This window comes from Microcaecilia unicolor, chromosome 9 (genome assembly GCF_901765095.1).
Source record: "Microcaecilia unicolor chromosome 9, aMicUni1.1, whole genome shotgun sequence".
NCBI lineage: Eukaryota > Metazoa > Chordata > Amphibia > Gymnophiona > Siphonopidae > Microcaecilia > Microcaecilia unicolor.
Genome location: NC_044039.1, coordinates 60,140,267 through 60,155,296, shown reverse-complemented (window position 1 = coordinate 60,155,296; position 15,030 = coordinate 60,140,267). Strand labels below are relative to the sequence as shown.

The following is a 15,030-nucleotide window of genomic DNA, read 5'->3' as shown; positions in this document are numbered from 1 at the left end:
TTTTATAAAGCCCTGTATACTGCAGAGGGGGGAGGACAGAGAGAAAAAGTTGAGGCCTTTCTTAAGAAGCAAAATTTGGCTAGATTAACGGAAGATGAAAAGAATAGTTTAAATGAGCCAATAAGTGGGCTTGAATTGCAGAACGCCATAAAAAGCCTGAAACTGCACAAATCTCCGGGACCAGACGGGTTTAGTGGAGAATACTATAAGATCTTAAATGAGAAGGTAATGGGTCTTCTGGGAGAGTACTATGATGCTACTATACAGAGAGGGCATTTTTCACAGGGGTCTAATCAAGCACTGATTACAGTCCTCCCCAAACCGGGGAAAGATCCTTTGCAACCGGGATCCTACAGGCCCATCTCTCTCATTAATGTGGATCTGAAGTTGCTGGCAAAAGTATTGGCTGAAAGGTTAGCCCTGGTGATTCCAAAGTTTGTGGGGCCGGATCAGGTGGGTTTTGTGAAGGGAAGGCATGCTGGAGGGAATGTTAGGAAGCTTATTTTAGGGTTAGAAAGGTGTGTGCAGTTGAAGGCTCCTGCTATGGCTATAAGCTTTGACTTGGAGAAGGCCTTCGATAGAGTGGAATGGTCTTTTTTGTTTACACTACTGGGTTTTTGTGGTATGCAGGGTTTTTTTTGTGCAGGCTATACAGGCATTATATGCGAATCCATCAGGTGTTGGTCAATGGGATAGCATCAGAGGTTTTTCCATTAGGGAGGGGCACGAGACAGGGGTGCCCCTTATCGCCCCTTCTGTATATATTATTCCTGGAACCATTATTAGAGCAGCTCAGACGGGATAGGAGGATTCAGGGGGTTGAGGTCTCGCAGCGTCACGCGCCTTTGAAATGTATGGCTTTTGCAGATGATATTATGTTATTGGTGACAAACGCGGGTGCAACATGGCCGATAGTATTGCAGTTGTTTGGAACTTTTGGGCAATTATCGGGGTTGAAGCTTAATGTCTCAAAGTCAGAGGCGTTTCCCATAAATTTGAGGATTGAAGATTTAGGGAGGGGGTCCCCTTTAAAGTAAGCAGTGGGATCTCTTAAGTATTTAGGTGCGGTTATTCCGGCTGATACCAGTTTATTATATGAGTTGAATGTAGGTCCGCTGCTAGGTAAGACCGTGGATTGTCTGAGTATATGGGCGGGGCTACCACTGGCTGGCAGGGAGAATTTTTTTGTACAATATGATCATCGTGCCTAGGTGGCTTTATCAATTGCAGACCTTGCCCATCTGGTTGCGGGAGAAAGATCTGCAAAGGTTGCATACTGCTTTGCGAGTGTTTTTGTGGAGGGGTAAGAGAAGTAGGATATCTTTGGATACACTTATGCTACCAAGATCTAAAGGAGAGATGGGGCTTCTGGATGTGAAGCGATATAATCTAGGGTGTGGTATGCGGCATATTCGGGATTGGCTCTTGGGAACCTCTGGGTTCACACCCTTGGAGGAGGACGTGAGTTTTTTTTACAGCCCCTATCAGCTCCTTTTTTGTTACATGCTAGGGGGTCACATTTGACAGAGGCTGTTAAGAGACATGTGATTTGGAAATATATGCGGAATATGTGGAGAGCATTGTGTAGGGTATATGGAGGGAATAGGTTTGTGTCACCCTCTTTGCCATTGCAGGGGAATTTAGATTTTGAACCAGGGATGGGGAAGGGAATGCTGTTCAGTAAAAGAAAGGGGGTGGCCGTCCGTTGGGTTGGAGATCTTTTGGATGCGGAAGGTAGATTAGTTCCTTTTGATACCTTGCTTATGAGGTATAGTCTGGAGAGCTCAGACTACTTTTTGCTAATGCAGGTGAGGCATTATGTATCTTCTTTACCATTGGCCAACTTGAATGTAAATTTTGCTCATAGGATTACGGAATGCTTGCAGTTAGAAGATGGGGAGAGAGTGTGGTTGTGTTACTATGTAAGAGCTCTCGGTGGGGTGCTGCCAGACATTTTGTTGTTGGGGGTGGTGGAAGCCTGGGGGGATAGAGTTGCAGACTCGGATTGATGTGGAGGTGCTTCAGTGGTTTCTAGGCAGCATATGCCGAACTCCATAAATGAGTTGCATAAGGAGCAGGAATATAAGTTTCTCTTGAGGATGTATATTGCTCCTTGGAGGGCATTCAGGCGGGGTTTGTGCAGGAGGGGAGGTGTCTCAAATGTGGATCTGATAAGGCGACATTGGGTCACAAGTTTTGGACCTGTATCAAGACACAAGCTTTTAGGAATAAAGTGGGTACTTTTTTTGTCCTGTTGTGTGGGGAAGGTAGTGGGCTGTGAACCAGTGGGTTTTCTATTTATGGGGGGACTACAGTTGCAGGGGAAACAGGGAGCGTAGCATTTGTTTTTGGCAAAGGCGCTGTTGTTAGCTAAGAAGGTTATACTAATACACTGGTGCATGCGTAAAGCTCCGCAGTTCAGAATGTGGAAATCACTGCTGTTCGAGTTGGCGCTCTTTGAGTGTAGAGTGGTGGGTAATAGGGCAGAGGCGCAGTAGAAATTCTTTCAGAGCATATGGGAACCTTACTGGGCCTTGCTACCGCATAGGGAGCGGAGCCTGCTCCTAAATGTGGGAGGACTCAGTAAAATACCTGGTAACTTGAATAATTATATGCCAGGGGCGAGTGCCATGCACCTGGACACCTGGGATATAGGGTAGAGGGAGCAGGCTGAGTGGGGAACAGTGGTAAAATAGGGGTCCCTTTAAATGGCCTCGTCCTGGGAGGGGGGGATGGGGTGGAAAGGGTAGGGAGGGAGGGAAATGGGGGACAATACTCAAGAAAATGTGATGGAGTTCTCAGGATGGTTGAATATACATCTCAGTTATGTTATTTAAGGTGTTGTCTGAAATGGCTAGTTGATGACTGGGTGCTGTGAGATGCTAGTTATGTTTGTGTTTCTTCAGTCTCTGTTTGCTGTAAAACACTGCTAATTGTGTTGTAACGTTGAGAACCCAAATAAAGATAATATTAAAAAAAAAAAAGAGACCAGATTCACAGTGCATGCACAACTACCGTCCAGGGGGAGTCATGGCCTGTTACCCCTGGCCAAAGATTATGGGAGCGATACAGAAGATAGAGTGAAGGGAAAGAGTGGTGCCTCAGCCTCAGCAGAAGTTGTTTTTATCTGAGCTGGAAGCCCAAAGCAGCAGGAGAAAACTGCCACATAAAGACAATATTTAATAATAATTAAACATTCATGGAAGATAGTGGGAACAATCCTGAAAACTAAAGATTCATAGTGCTATTTTGCACAAATTAATGGTTCAAACTACATTTTAAAGGGAAACTACTTTTCCAAAATGGACCATACATGTCTGGAATGATCATAAAAAGAATAAGAAAAATCCTAGAGGATTAAAAGAACAACAAAAAACAAAATAAAAACCTCCAAGTCAGACAGATGACACACATGGTGAATTGAAATAGTGAATACTATTGCTTGGACACAGTGTATGTGACATGTTGAAGTTCTGAGAAGGAAGTAGGAAGCAAATTATAGTAACAATGAATCTTCCACCTCAACTAAGAGAGCTCACAAGTGAGACATAGGTTTGTTAACATCCCAGGATCTCTGGCTGGAAAACAGCTCAAGGTATTAAAGCACAGTAGTAGGCCTGGCATCCACAGATGACAGTCTAAATCTCACTCTTTGACATGGTTTGAAATGGCCAATGGTATTAAAAGAAAAAGACTGGACAATGACAAAGACTTGGAAAATCCATCATTGCAAGATGACTGATCTTTCTCTTCAGCACTGACAGTGCTAACAAACTTTATTTTGTAGAACCTTTTGAATAAATGATTTTGAAACCGGAATGATCTATAAACAATAATCAAACTCACGCTGGAAAATATTTCAGGTAATTAATAAACAATAACCAAGGCTTACATAGTTCAATCTGCCCTTGAACTAAAAAAAAAAAATGTACAAAACTTTGTGAAACTTTTTACTTTTCTCCAGTCCACGTACAACAAAAGGCACTGTTCTCCGTATGACTCTCCATGGTGTACAACGAAAACCTAGAAACTTTGCACCCAATTAATTATGCTTTATTTTTCTTCCATCTTCTGGTCCAGCCAATTCTACAATCAAATATTCAATACATAAGCTGAATAGGATGTTCTCAGGAAGGCTGTAGACACCTTTCTGGAAGCCAGTGCATCACACTAGTTAAAAGAAAAAAAAAATATATATATATATGCCATCCCACCCTATCAAGGTCAATAATGATTTTTACAATTAAATACAATGATGGAAGCCTTCCAGGAGTTTTGCCATTTTCCTGCCATTCTGTCCTTTAGTTGCCCCCAATAGTTCCTCCAAATTTAAGTGCTGTATGCAGTCTTTGGTTGTTAAATCTTGGAGTCACTCTGCTGTTCAATCTTCTTAGACTCTAGAGCTGAGGGAATGGCATAAAACAGGACAGGTTTAATGAGAAATGATCATATAATTTAATATTATTTGTGAGAACAGCACCTTTTCTTTAGGCATTTTAGAACCACAGATACAATCTGGTACCATAAGCACTCATTTGTAACTATCCATGAATATTTCTCTATTCTGTATCCTCTAATTTACTTTAGCCCAGTCAATGTAGTGACAGACTTCAACCAGAAGCCATGCACCATGGCTCCTTCCAGAGCCTTGTGGTCCTAGGTTGAAAGTAACTTCCTCTGTGGCATCCCCAGCTCCAGCTGACCCAGAGTGAAAGATCTGACCCAAAACTCCAAGCCCAGTTCTCTTTGGCATAGCGGGGCAAAGCCCTGCTATTGCTGTAAAAACTGTTATAAAGGCATCTCATACATCCAAATAAGCACACACATTGCTGACCGCTAAAATGTGGCTGTACTTATGTATGTGTGCACACTGTCCTGCTCTGTGGAAGGAAACCTTTCTACATGAAAATGTAAAAATGTCAACTCTCCACTGCTAGCACCACATAAGGTATGCTTTACTGGGTCAATTAATCAAGATTCAGATACATGAGACATGCAATTCAGAACTGAAGAATTTAAACCTCTGAAAAGGTATTTATATTAATTCATAATGCGTGTTACAGAATCTTGTCTATCGGCAGTGCCCTATGTTACCTCAAAAGTTCATATACCTCCTAGTCCTTTCCAGGATCAACAAAAGGTACTAGTGTGCTTCCCTCTATTACAATATTTGTATTTTAATTATATTTTAATTTTATTTGTAGCATTTGTATCCCAACAATTTGCAGGCTCAATGTGGCTTACATTTGCCGTAATGGCGGTTGCCATTTCCGGGTAACAGAATTACAAATGGTAATGTGTTAAGTTGCATACATACATGGTAACATACATGCAACATAACATACGTGAACAGATCATGGTAGAGATATATATCATGTGCATATATATGTTAAGGAAGAATAAATTATGGTAATACATGAAAGTTCCTGAGTAAGAAATTGGAAGAATAAATTATAGTAATACATTAACGTTCCTGAGTATGAAATTGGGTTGTATCATTCTTTAGGTCATAGACTATGGAGAGACCATATTCGACATAGAGATTGAAGTGGTTATGCTTACTCATTAGTGGTAAGGAAGTTGCTCAGTCAAAGATTTCATTTATGTCTATGTCGTGTAAAGTCTTATTTTTTGGGTTTATATATAGATTGTAAGAAGGAAGACAAGTCTTAAATGCTGCACACAAACACTAACATAGCCAAAGTAGTTTCTGTCTAACATTTTAAAATCTGTTTCACAGTGATGAATCATGTTAGAAAGGACAATCTTCTCTGTCTCATTGCTGGAGGTCTCAGTTCAAATTGGTAATGCCAATTACAGAAATGAAAGTTACTCACCTGTAGCAGGTGTTCGTATAGGTAACTTCACTTTCTCTGAGGACAAGCAGGCTGCTTGTTCTCACATGTGGGTCGGCATCCACGGCGGCCCCAGGAACGGAGATTTTTTCTACTAAAATGTGAAGAGCTTTGCAACAGCCAGCAAAGCACGGGACGGACGCACTGCGCATGTTCGGCCATCTTCTCGCCCGCGAGCGTCCGTTCCCGCCTCAGTTTTTTCTTTTCCACAGTGGAGAGTGGCTGCTCGTCGGTCTCTCTCCCTTAGGTCCCAGAAAAACAGGCGCCTTTTCACGTGTTCACCGCTTTTTTCTTGTTTTTTCTTTTCTAGTAAAAAAAAAAAAAAAAAAAAAAAAAAAAAATCGATTTTTCCCTTAGTTTTTGTCCTTCTTAAGTTTCCTTTCGGTTCCGTCGCAGCCATTTTGGGCCACCCGTCCGCGGTTTGTGATAAAGTCACGTCCAGGACAGTTGGGTTAAGGCAGTGTCAGTTTGAAATACAAGTCTCAGAAGGCATTGCAGGCAAGGAGCCAGGGGGTGAGATGAGGAACCCGGACTGGACTCCTAGCTGCTATGGGGGAAGACATGGGTGAAAGCTGGCAGGACGTGTAGATGGGCTGCCACTAGGGGGAAAGAGAGTTAGGAAACCATGTGTGCAGGAGCTCATCATTAGTCTAATACTCAGCTGGTATGGGTGTGGGGGAAACTAATGACAGGAGAATGATTGGTTGTGAGTGTAGAAGCCAGGGATTGATTAGGCAGGTGGGAAGGAGTCCCAGGGGAGAGAAGCAGAAGGAGAGAAGCAGTTGCAGGCTGAAAACCCTTGGGTAAGAGAGGTCCCTAAAGTACTGAAGCAGGCTGACATCCCTTGGGTGTGAGGAAGTCCAAAAAGTATTTGCAGGCTGAAAATCCTTGGGTAAGGGAGGTCCCTAAAGTATTGAATTTACCAGTGAAGCTGATAAAGTGTGAAATCCCTTCGGTAAGAGGAGTCCCTAAAGTATTGAACTCTCCTGAAGGTAAAGAGAGTAGAAGGTAGAAACTGCTGCTTTGTGATTTAACTGTGATGATGAACTGAAAGAACTGCTTCTATTTGGAATTGAACTACTGCTTATGGTGCACCGGATAAAGAGCCCAGACTGGAGCTGACTGTGAGCCTGTATTGAATCCTGATATGTGCTGATAGCCTACTGCTTAGAGGGGACTATTTGCCACACACTTTCAGGTGGCTTACATGTGCTTAATATTGAAGGTGAATGCTACTGTTGGAACTGTATATCAGGTCTACTAGAAACCTGCATGGAATAAAGTCCTTAAGATTGAAGTTGCGGGTGGACGTTTATTTCTTGATTGTACCAGGAGCCTGTGGCTGGAGGAGATTGTTCTATCCTTGGCTGCACTTAGAGGTACCTGGTTACAGGTTCCCTTTTTTGTGCCCTCAGTTGGCACAATCGAGCCATTTGACTTCTGTCGGCGTCGTCGATATCGGCACCAGGGGTGGCATCGACATTGGGAGCGCAGGTAATGGCTGTTCGAACTTCCCCTGTAGCTGGAAGTAGTGAGCAGTCTCGAAGGCTCCTGCTGTGCAGGCCCACCAGGACCGACCAATGTTGGACCTCACCCCGAGGAGATGTGTGGATTCCACGTCCTCCTTGTCGGTACCAAGGAGTACTGGTGACGTGCTTCGAGCAAAGGCGAAGAAGCATCGGCACCGGTCTCCCTCGAGAAACGGTACCGGGAGCTCTGGGGCGTCAAGGGATTCGGCACTCGGAAAGTGCTGACGCCGGGAGGAGCGCTCACCCTTCATACAAGAGGTGTCAGTGCATCGATCTTCGGACAGCCCAGTACTGCCTCCCAGGCCTCGCAGATTCTGACTTCGACTCCGGTACCGGCCCCACAGCCTTCCTCGACAGCGACTCTAGAGGAGAGCATTCGAGCCATTCTTCCAGGTCTCCTAGAAGGGCTGCTGCATCAGTCTGTTCCGGTACCGAGGGTGCTTGTGCCCTCGGTATCGTCGATGGAAGCGGCGGCTGGCTCCGTGCCTGTGGTGAGGTCCTCGACACCGGTATCGTTTGCGGCATTGGCCTCGGCTACCACTCAGGTTGACACCACGTCGATGGAGGGAGCTTCATCGCCGCCGGCATGGGAGTCGACCTCTCGACATCGCCATCGAGGACATGGGTCCTCGGCGTCAAGACAGGCCTGGGTTTGAAGTGTAGTTCGTGAACTCTTGTCCGATACCGAGGAGGATGCCTCTTGTGATGAAGAGGAAGACCCAGATATTTCTCTTCCGAGGAGTCTTCTGGTCTTCCTTCTGATCCCACTCCTTCCCCTGAGAGGAAGCTTTCTCCGCCAGAGAATCTGTCCTTCTCCTCCTTTATCCGGGAGATGTCTGTGGGCATTCCCTTCCCTGTGGAGACGGTGGATGAGCCCAGGGCTGAGATGTTCGAGGTCCTGGACTATCCATCTCCACCTAAGGAATCCACCACAGTTCCTCTTCATAATGTCCTTAGACAGACATTGGTGACGAACTGGGTGAAGCCATTAACTACTCCCCACAGTCCCAAGAAAATTGAGTCCCAGTACCGAATCCACGGGGACCCAGAGTTAATGAAGACCCAATTGCCTCATGACTCTGGGGTGGTGGATTTGGCACTTAAGAAGGCCAAGAGTTCTAGGGATTATGCCTTGGCGCCCCCTGGGCGTCAGTCTAGAACTATAGATTCTTTTGGGCGGAAGGCCTACCATTCTGCTATGCTCGTGTCCAAAATTCAGTCTTACCAGCTCTACACGAGCATTCACATGCGGAATAATGTGCGGCAGTTGGCGGACAAGCTCCCTTCTGAGCAAGCCAAGTCGTTTCAGGAGGTGGTCAGGCAGCTGAAGGCGTGTTGTAAATTCCTGTCTAGGGATGCTTACGATACTTTTGATGTTGCATCCAGGGTCGTTGCTCAGGGTATAGTGATGCGCAGGCTCTCATGGCTGCGTGCCACTGACCTAGACAGTAGAGTCCAGAAGCGAGTGGCGGATGCGTCTTGCCGGAGGGACAATATTTTTGGCGAGAAGGTCGAACAAGTGGTAGAACATCTCCACCAGCGGGATACCGCTTTCAACAAGCTCTCCCACGGGGCGCCTTCAGCATCTACCTCAACTGGTAGATGATTTTTTGGGGGGAAGGAGGAATGCTCCCTACGCTTTTAATAAGCGCAGGTACAATCCACCTTCCAGACAGCCGGCTCAGGCTAATCCCCAGCGCGCTCGTTCTCGTCAACAGCGTGCGCCTCAGCAGGCCCCTGCAGCTCCCCAGCAAAAGCAAGGGACGGGCTTTTGACTGGCTCCAGTTGAGCATAGCTGACATCAAAGTGTCCGTGCTGGACTATCTGCCGGTCGGAGGGAGGTTAAAATTTTTTCACCAAAGGTGGTCTCTTATAACCTCTGACCAGTGGGTTCTGCAAATTGTCCGGTTAGGATACGCCCTCAATTTGATCTCAAACCTCCAAATTGCCCACCGGGAGCGCAGTCCTTCAACTTCCAACACAAGCAGGTACTTGCAGAGGAACTCTCCGCCCTTCTCTGCGCCAATGCGGTCGAGCCCGTTCCACCGGGGCAAGAAGGGCTGGGATTCTATTCCAGGTACTTCCTTGTGGAAAAGAAAACAGGGGGGATGCGTCCCATCCTAGACCTAAGGGCCCTGAACAAATATCTGGTCTGAGAAAAGTTCAGGATGCTTTCCCTGGGCACCCTTCTTCCCATGATTCAGGAGAACGATTGGCTATGCTCTCTGGAATTAAAGGATGCTTATACTCACATTCCGATACTGCCAGCTCACAGACAGTATCTTTGATTCCGTCTAGGAACACGGCATTTTCAGTACTGTGTGCTACCCTTTGGTCCTGCCTCTGTGCCCCGAGTATTCACAAAATGCCTGGCTGTCGTAGCGGTGGCTCTATGCAGACTGGGAGTGCCCGTGTTCCCCTATCTCGACGATTGGCTGGTGAAGAACACCTCAGAAGCAGGAGCCCTACAGTCAATGCGGATGACTATTCAACTCCTGCAGCTACTAAGGTTTGTGATAAATTGGATAATTTTTCTTCCAGTACAGAAACTAGAATTCATAGGAGCTCTGCTGGACTCTCAGACAGCTTGTGCCTACCTTCCCGAGATGAGAGCCGACAATCTCCTGGCTCTCGTCTCTCAGGTGCGGGTGTCTCAGCAGATCACGGCTTGGCAGATGTTGAGATTGCTTGGTCACATGGCCTCCACAGTTCATGTGACTCCCATGGCCCATCTTCATATGATATCAGCTCAATGGACTCTAGCTTCCCAGTAGTACCAAGCTGCCGGGAATCTAGAGGACGTCATCCACCTGTCCACGAGTTTTCTCGAATCCCTACATTGGTGGACAATTCGATCCAATTTGACCCTGGGACGTCCTTTTCAAATTCCTCAGCCGCAAAAAGTGCTGACTACGGATGCGTCTCTCCTGGGGTGGGGAGCTCATATCGATGGGCTTCACACCCAAGGATATTGGTCCCTCCAGGATAGATGATTTGAGATCAATCTTCTGGAGTTACGAGCGGCCTGGAACGCTCTCAAGGCTTTCCGGGATCGGCTTTCCAATCAAATTATCCAAATTCAGACAGACAACCAGGTTGCCATGTATTACATCACCAAGCAGGGGGGCACAGGATCTCACCCTCTGTGTCAGGAAGCCGTCAGAATGTGGCTTCGGGCTCGCCGGAATAGCATGTTTCTTCAAGCCATGTATCTGGCAGGCGTAAACAACAGCCGACAGGTTGATCAGGATAATGCAACCTCACGAGTGGTCGCTCAACTCGAGAGTAGTACGCAAGATCTTCCAAGCATGGGGCACCCCCTTGGTAGATCTTTTTGCCACTCAGATCAATCACAAGGATCCTCAGTTCTGTTCCAGGCTTCAGGCCCACGGCAGACTAGCGTTGGATGCCTTCCTCCTTCATTGGGGGGAGGGCCTCCTGTATGCGTATCCTCCCATACCTTTGGTGAGGAAGACTTTACTGAAACTCAAGCAAGATTGCGGAACCATGATTTTGATTGCGCCTTTCTGGCCCCGTCAGATTTGGTTCCCTCTTCTTCTGAAGCTGTCCTCCGAAGAACCGTGGAGATTGGAGTGTTTTCCAACCCTCATCACTCAGAACGAGGGGGTGCTTCTGCATCCCAACCTCCAGTCCCTGGCCCTCACGGCCTGGATGTTAAGAGCGTAGACTTTGCCTCCTTGGGTCTTTCAGAGGGAATCTTACTTGCTTCTAGAAAAGATTCCACTAAAAAGAGTTACTTCTTTTTATGGAGAAGGTTTACCGTTTGGTGTGACAGCAAGGCCCTAGATTACTACTACTACTATTTAGCATTTCTATAGCGCTACAAAGCATACGCAGCGCTGCACAAACATAGAAGAAAGACAGTCCCTGCTCAAAGAGCTTACAATCTAATAGACACAAAATAAATAAAGTAAGCAAATCAAATCAATTAATGTGAACGGGAAGGAAGAGAGGAGGGTAGGTGGAGGCGAGTGGTTACAAGTGGTTACGAGTCAAAAGCAATGTTAAAGAGGTGGGCTTTCAGTCTAGATTTAAAGGTGGCCAAGGATGGGGCAAGACGTAGGGGCTCAGGAAGTTTATTCCAGGCGTAGGGTGCAGCGAGACAGAAGGCGCGAAGTCTGGAGTTGGCAGTAGTGGAGAAGGGAACAGATAAGAAGGATTTATCCATGGAGCGGAGTGCACGGGAAGGGGTGTAGGGATGGACGAGTGTGGAGAGATACTGGGGAGCAGCAGAGTGAGTACATTTATAGGTTAGTAGAAGAAGTTTGAACAGGATGCGAAAACGGATAGGGAGCCAGTGAAGGGTCTTGAGGAGAGGGGTAGTATGAGTAAAGCGACCCTGGCGGAAGATGAGACGGGCAGCAGAGTTTGAACCGACTGGAGAGGGGAGAGGTGACTAAGTGGGAGGCCAGCAAGAAGCAGATTGCAGTAGTCTAAACGAGAGGTGACAAGGGTGTGGATGAGGGTTTTGGTAGAGTGCTCGGAAAGAAAGGGGCGGATTTTACGGATGTTGTAAAGAAAGAAACGACAGGTCTTGGCAATCTGCTGGATATGAGCAGAGAAGGAGAGAGAAGAGTCAAAGATGACCCCAAGGTTTCGAGCTGAGGAGACAGGGAGAATGAGAGAGCCATCAACAGAAATAGAAAATGGGGGGAGCGGGGAGGTGGGTTTGGGGGGAAAAATGAGAAGCTCGGTTTTGGTCATATTTAATTTCATGTGGTGTTGAGACATCCAGACAGCAATGTCAGACAAGCACGCTGAAACTTTGGTTTGGATGCAAGGTGAGATATCAGGGGTAGAAAGGTAGATGTGGGAGTCATCAGCATAGAGATGGTAGGAAAAGCCATGAGATGAGATTAATGAACCAAGGGAAGAAGTGTAGATAGAAAAGAGGAGGGGACCAAGAACAGAACCCTGAGGTACGCCGACAGGCAGAGGGATAGAAGTAGAAGAGGATCCACCAGAGTGAACACTAAAGGTGCGGAGGGAGAGGTAGGAAGAGAACCAGGTGAGGACAGAGCCCTGGAATCCAAGTGAGGACAGGGTATCGAGAAGTATGCTGTGATCGACAGTGTCAAAAGCAGCGGAAAGATCAAGAAGAATGAGGATGGAATATTGACCTCTGGATTTAGCCAGTAATAGGTCATTGGAGACTTTAGTAAGCGCAGTTTCGGTTGAGTGGAGAGGCGAAAACCAGATTGTAGTGGGTCAAGAATAGCATGTGACGAGAGAAAATCAAGGCAGCGGCGATGAACAGCACGCTCAAGTAATTTGGAGAGAAAAGGAAGGAGGGAGATGGGTCGGTAATTAGAGGGACAAGTAGGGTCGAGTGAAGGCTTCTTAAGGAGAGGTGTGACCACAGCATGTTTAAAGGCAGCGGGGACAGTCGCAGTGGAAAGTGAGAGGTTGAGAATGTGACAGATAAAAGGAATAAGAGCAGGAGAGATGGCATTAAGAAGGTGGGTGGGAATGGGATCAGAGGAACAGGTGGTACATTTTGAGGAAGAAAGGAGAAGTGTAGTTTCCTCAATAGTAACTTCAGGAAAGGAGGAAAAGGAATGAGGGGAAGGAGAGAGAGGGGAATGGACTAGTGGAGGGAGAGGTGGTGAGGTAGAGAAAGCAAGGTTTATCTTTTGAACCTTGTTGTGAAAGAATTCAGCAAGGGTCTGAGGAGATAATGAAGGGGGAGTTGGGGGAGGGGGCACCTTGAGGAGAGAGTTCAATGTGGTGAAGAGAAGTCGAGGATTAGAGCCAAGAGAGTTGGTCAGTTGGATATAATAATCCTGTTTGGCACGTAAAAGAGCAGATTGGAAGGAGGTCAGCATGAACTTAAAGTGTAAGAAATCAGCAAGGGCCCGAGATTTCCGCCAGAGGCGTTCGGCGGAGCGGGTACAGGAACGTAGGTAGCGGATATTAGAAGTCAGCCAAGGTTGGGGTTTTGTACGCCTTACAGGGCGGGTCATCAAAGGTGCAAGAGTGTCTAAGGCAGAGGATAGAGTATTGTTGTAAGAAGAAACAACCTCATTGACAGACGTGGATGGTGCCACAGTAGAGAGGAGGTTTGAAACATGGGAGGATAGAGATGAAGGGTCAATATCGTGAAGATTCCTAGATAAATTAGATAAGATAGGACGGGACTGGGAGGGAGGAGATTTAAGTGTGAAAGCTATAAGATGGTGATCAGAGGAGGGAAGATCAGAGGCAAGGAAACTAGAAGGTGAACAGTTGGAGGAGAAGATGAGATCAAGACAGTGACCATTTTGATGAGTGGGGGAGGTGGAGCATAGTTGGAGATTAAAGGAGGACATTAAAGCGAGTAACTTGGAAATATAAGAGTTGGAAGGATCATTAGCAGGAATATTAAAGTCACCAAGGATGAGAGAGGGGGAGAAGGATCATGGAAGAAGGCAAGCCAGGCGTCAAAGTCACTGAGAAAGGATGAAAGGGACTTATCAGGGGGACGATAAATGACCGCTATTTGAAGAGGCAGAGGAGAGAAAAGGCGGATAGAGTGTACTTCAAGGAGGAAAAACAGTGAGATTGAGGTGGAAGAAGGGGTTGAAAATCTGGAGGAGGGAGAGAGAAGTAGTCCAACACCGCCCCACGGCCAGCAGGGCGAGGAGTATGTGAAAATAGATAACCGCCATGGCACAGGGCTGCCACTGAAGCAGAGTCATCAGGGCAGAGCCAGGTTTCTCTTAGGGCGAGCAGATGGAGGTGACGTGAGATAAAGAGGTCCTGGATATAGGGGAGTTTGTTACAGATAGAGCGGGCATTCCATAGGGCGCAAGAGAAGGGCAGAGAAGAGGAGGGGAGTAGAGGAATAGAGATGAGGTTAGAGAGGTCACGGTGAGATCTGTAGAGTTTGGATAATAGTTGGTGAGGAGGATTGGGATTGATGTCACCAGCTGAGAGTAAGAGAAGGAGTAAAAGAGAGCGGAGGAGAGTAGGAGAGGTGTGGCCACGAAGGCGAGAGGTATTTAGGTGGAATGGGGAAGGCAAAATGGAGGGAAGAAAGAGACGGAGATTAAAAGCCAAGAGGGAGGAAGAGGGTAGGAGAGAAGGTGAGGTGATGAAGTCAATGGATGGGAAGTGAGTTCCTGTAGTGGAGAGAGGTAGGGGGTGAGGGAAAAGATTAGGAAGGGATAGAGCTAGGAAGAGAATGTGAATAGGGGCCATAAACGATTAAGGTACTTTAGCAACTGGAAAAAGATTAGATACAAAGAGAAAAATGCCCCGGCGCGCGGCACCTAGAGCGGAGGCCCCGAGTGGATCGGAGTGGACCTGGGTGTCACCCCGGAGAAGGCTGTAAGGATATGCAGATGAGCTGCAGTCCTCCATAGCACCTGAAAGGCAGCCGGTGGTAGAGCTGGGCAGTTTCTCAGCTGAGGAAAGGCTTACCAGGGGTTAGGCCGAAGCCAGCATTCCTCCCCCTGAGGGTCGCCCTAGATCCTCGTTCTTGTCCTACACAGACCCTGCTTGAGTACCTTCTACACTTGTCTGAGTCTGGTCTCAAGACCAACTCTGTAAGGGTTCATCTTAGTGCAATTAGTGCATACCATTACCGTGTGGAAGGTAAGCCGATCTTGGGACAACCTTTAGTTGTTCGCTTCATGAGAGGTTTG

At 46.8% G+C, this 15,030-nt stretch overlaps 1 protein-coding gene across 1 annotated transcript in view; it reads right to left on the bottom strand.

The window, feature by feature from the left end:
• Positions 1 to 2,993: 2,993 nt before the first annotated feature.
• Positions 2,994 to 15,030, bottom strand: part of IPO8 (importin 8) — an 882,901-nt gene continuing 870,864 nt past the window's right edge. The window contains 1 exon segment of the mRNA XM_030214557.1: positions 2,994 to 4,403. Coding sequence (XP_030070417.1) covers positions 4,357 to 4,403 — 47 coding nt within the window. The 3' untranslated portion in view covers positions 2,994 to 4,356.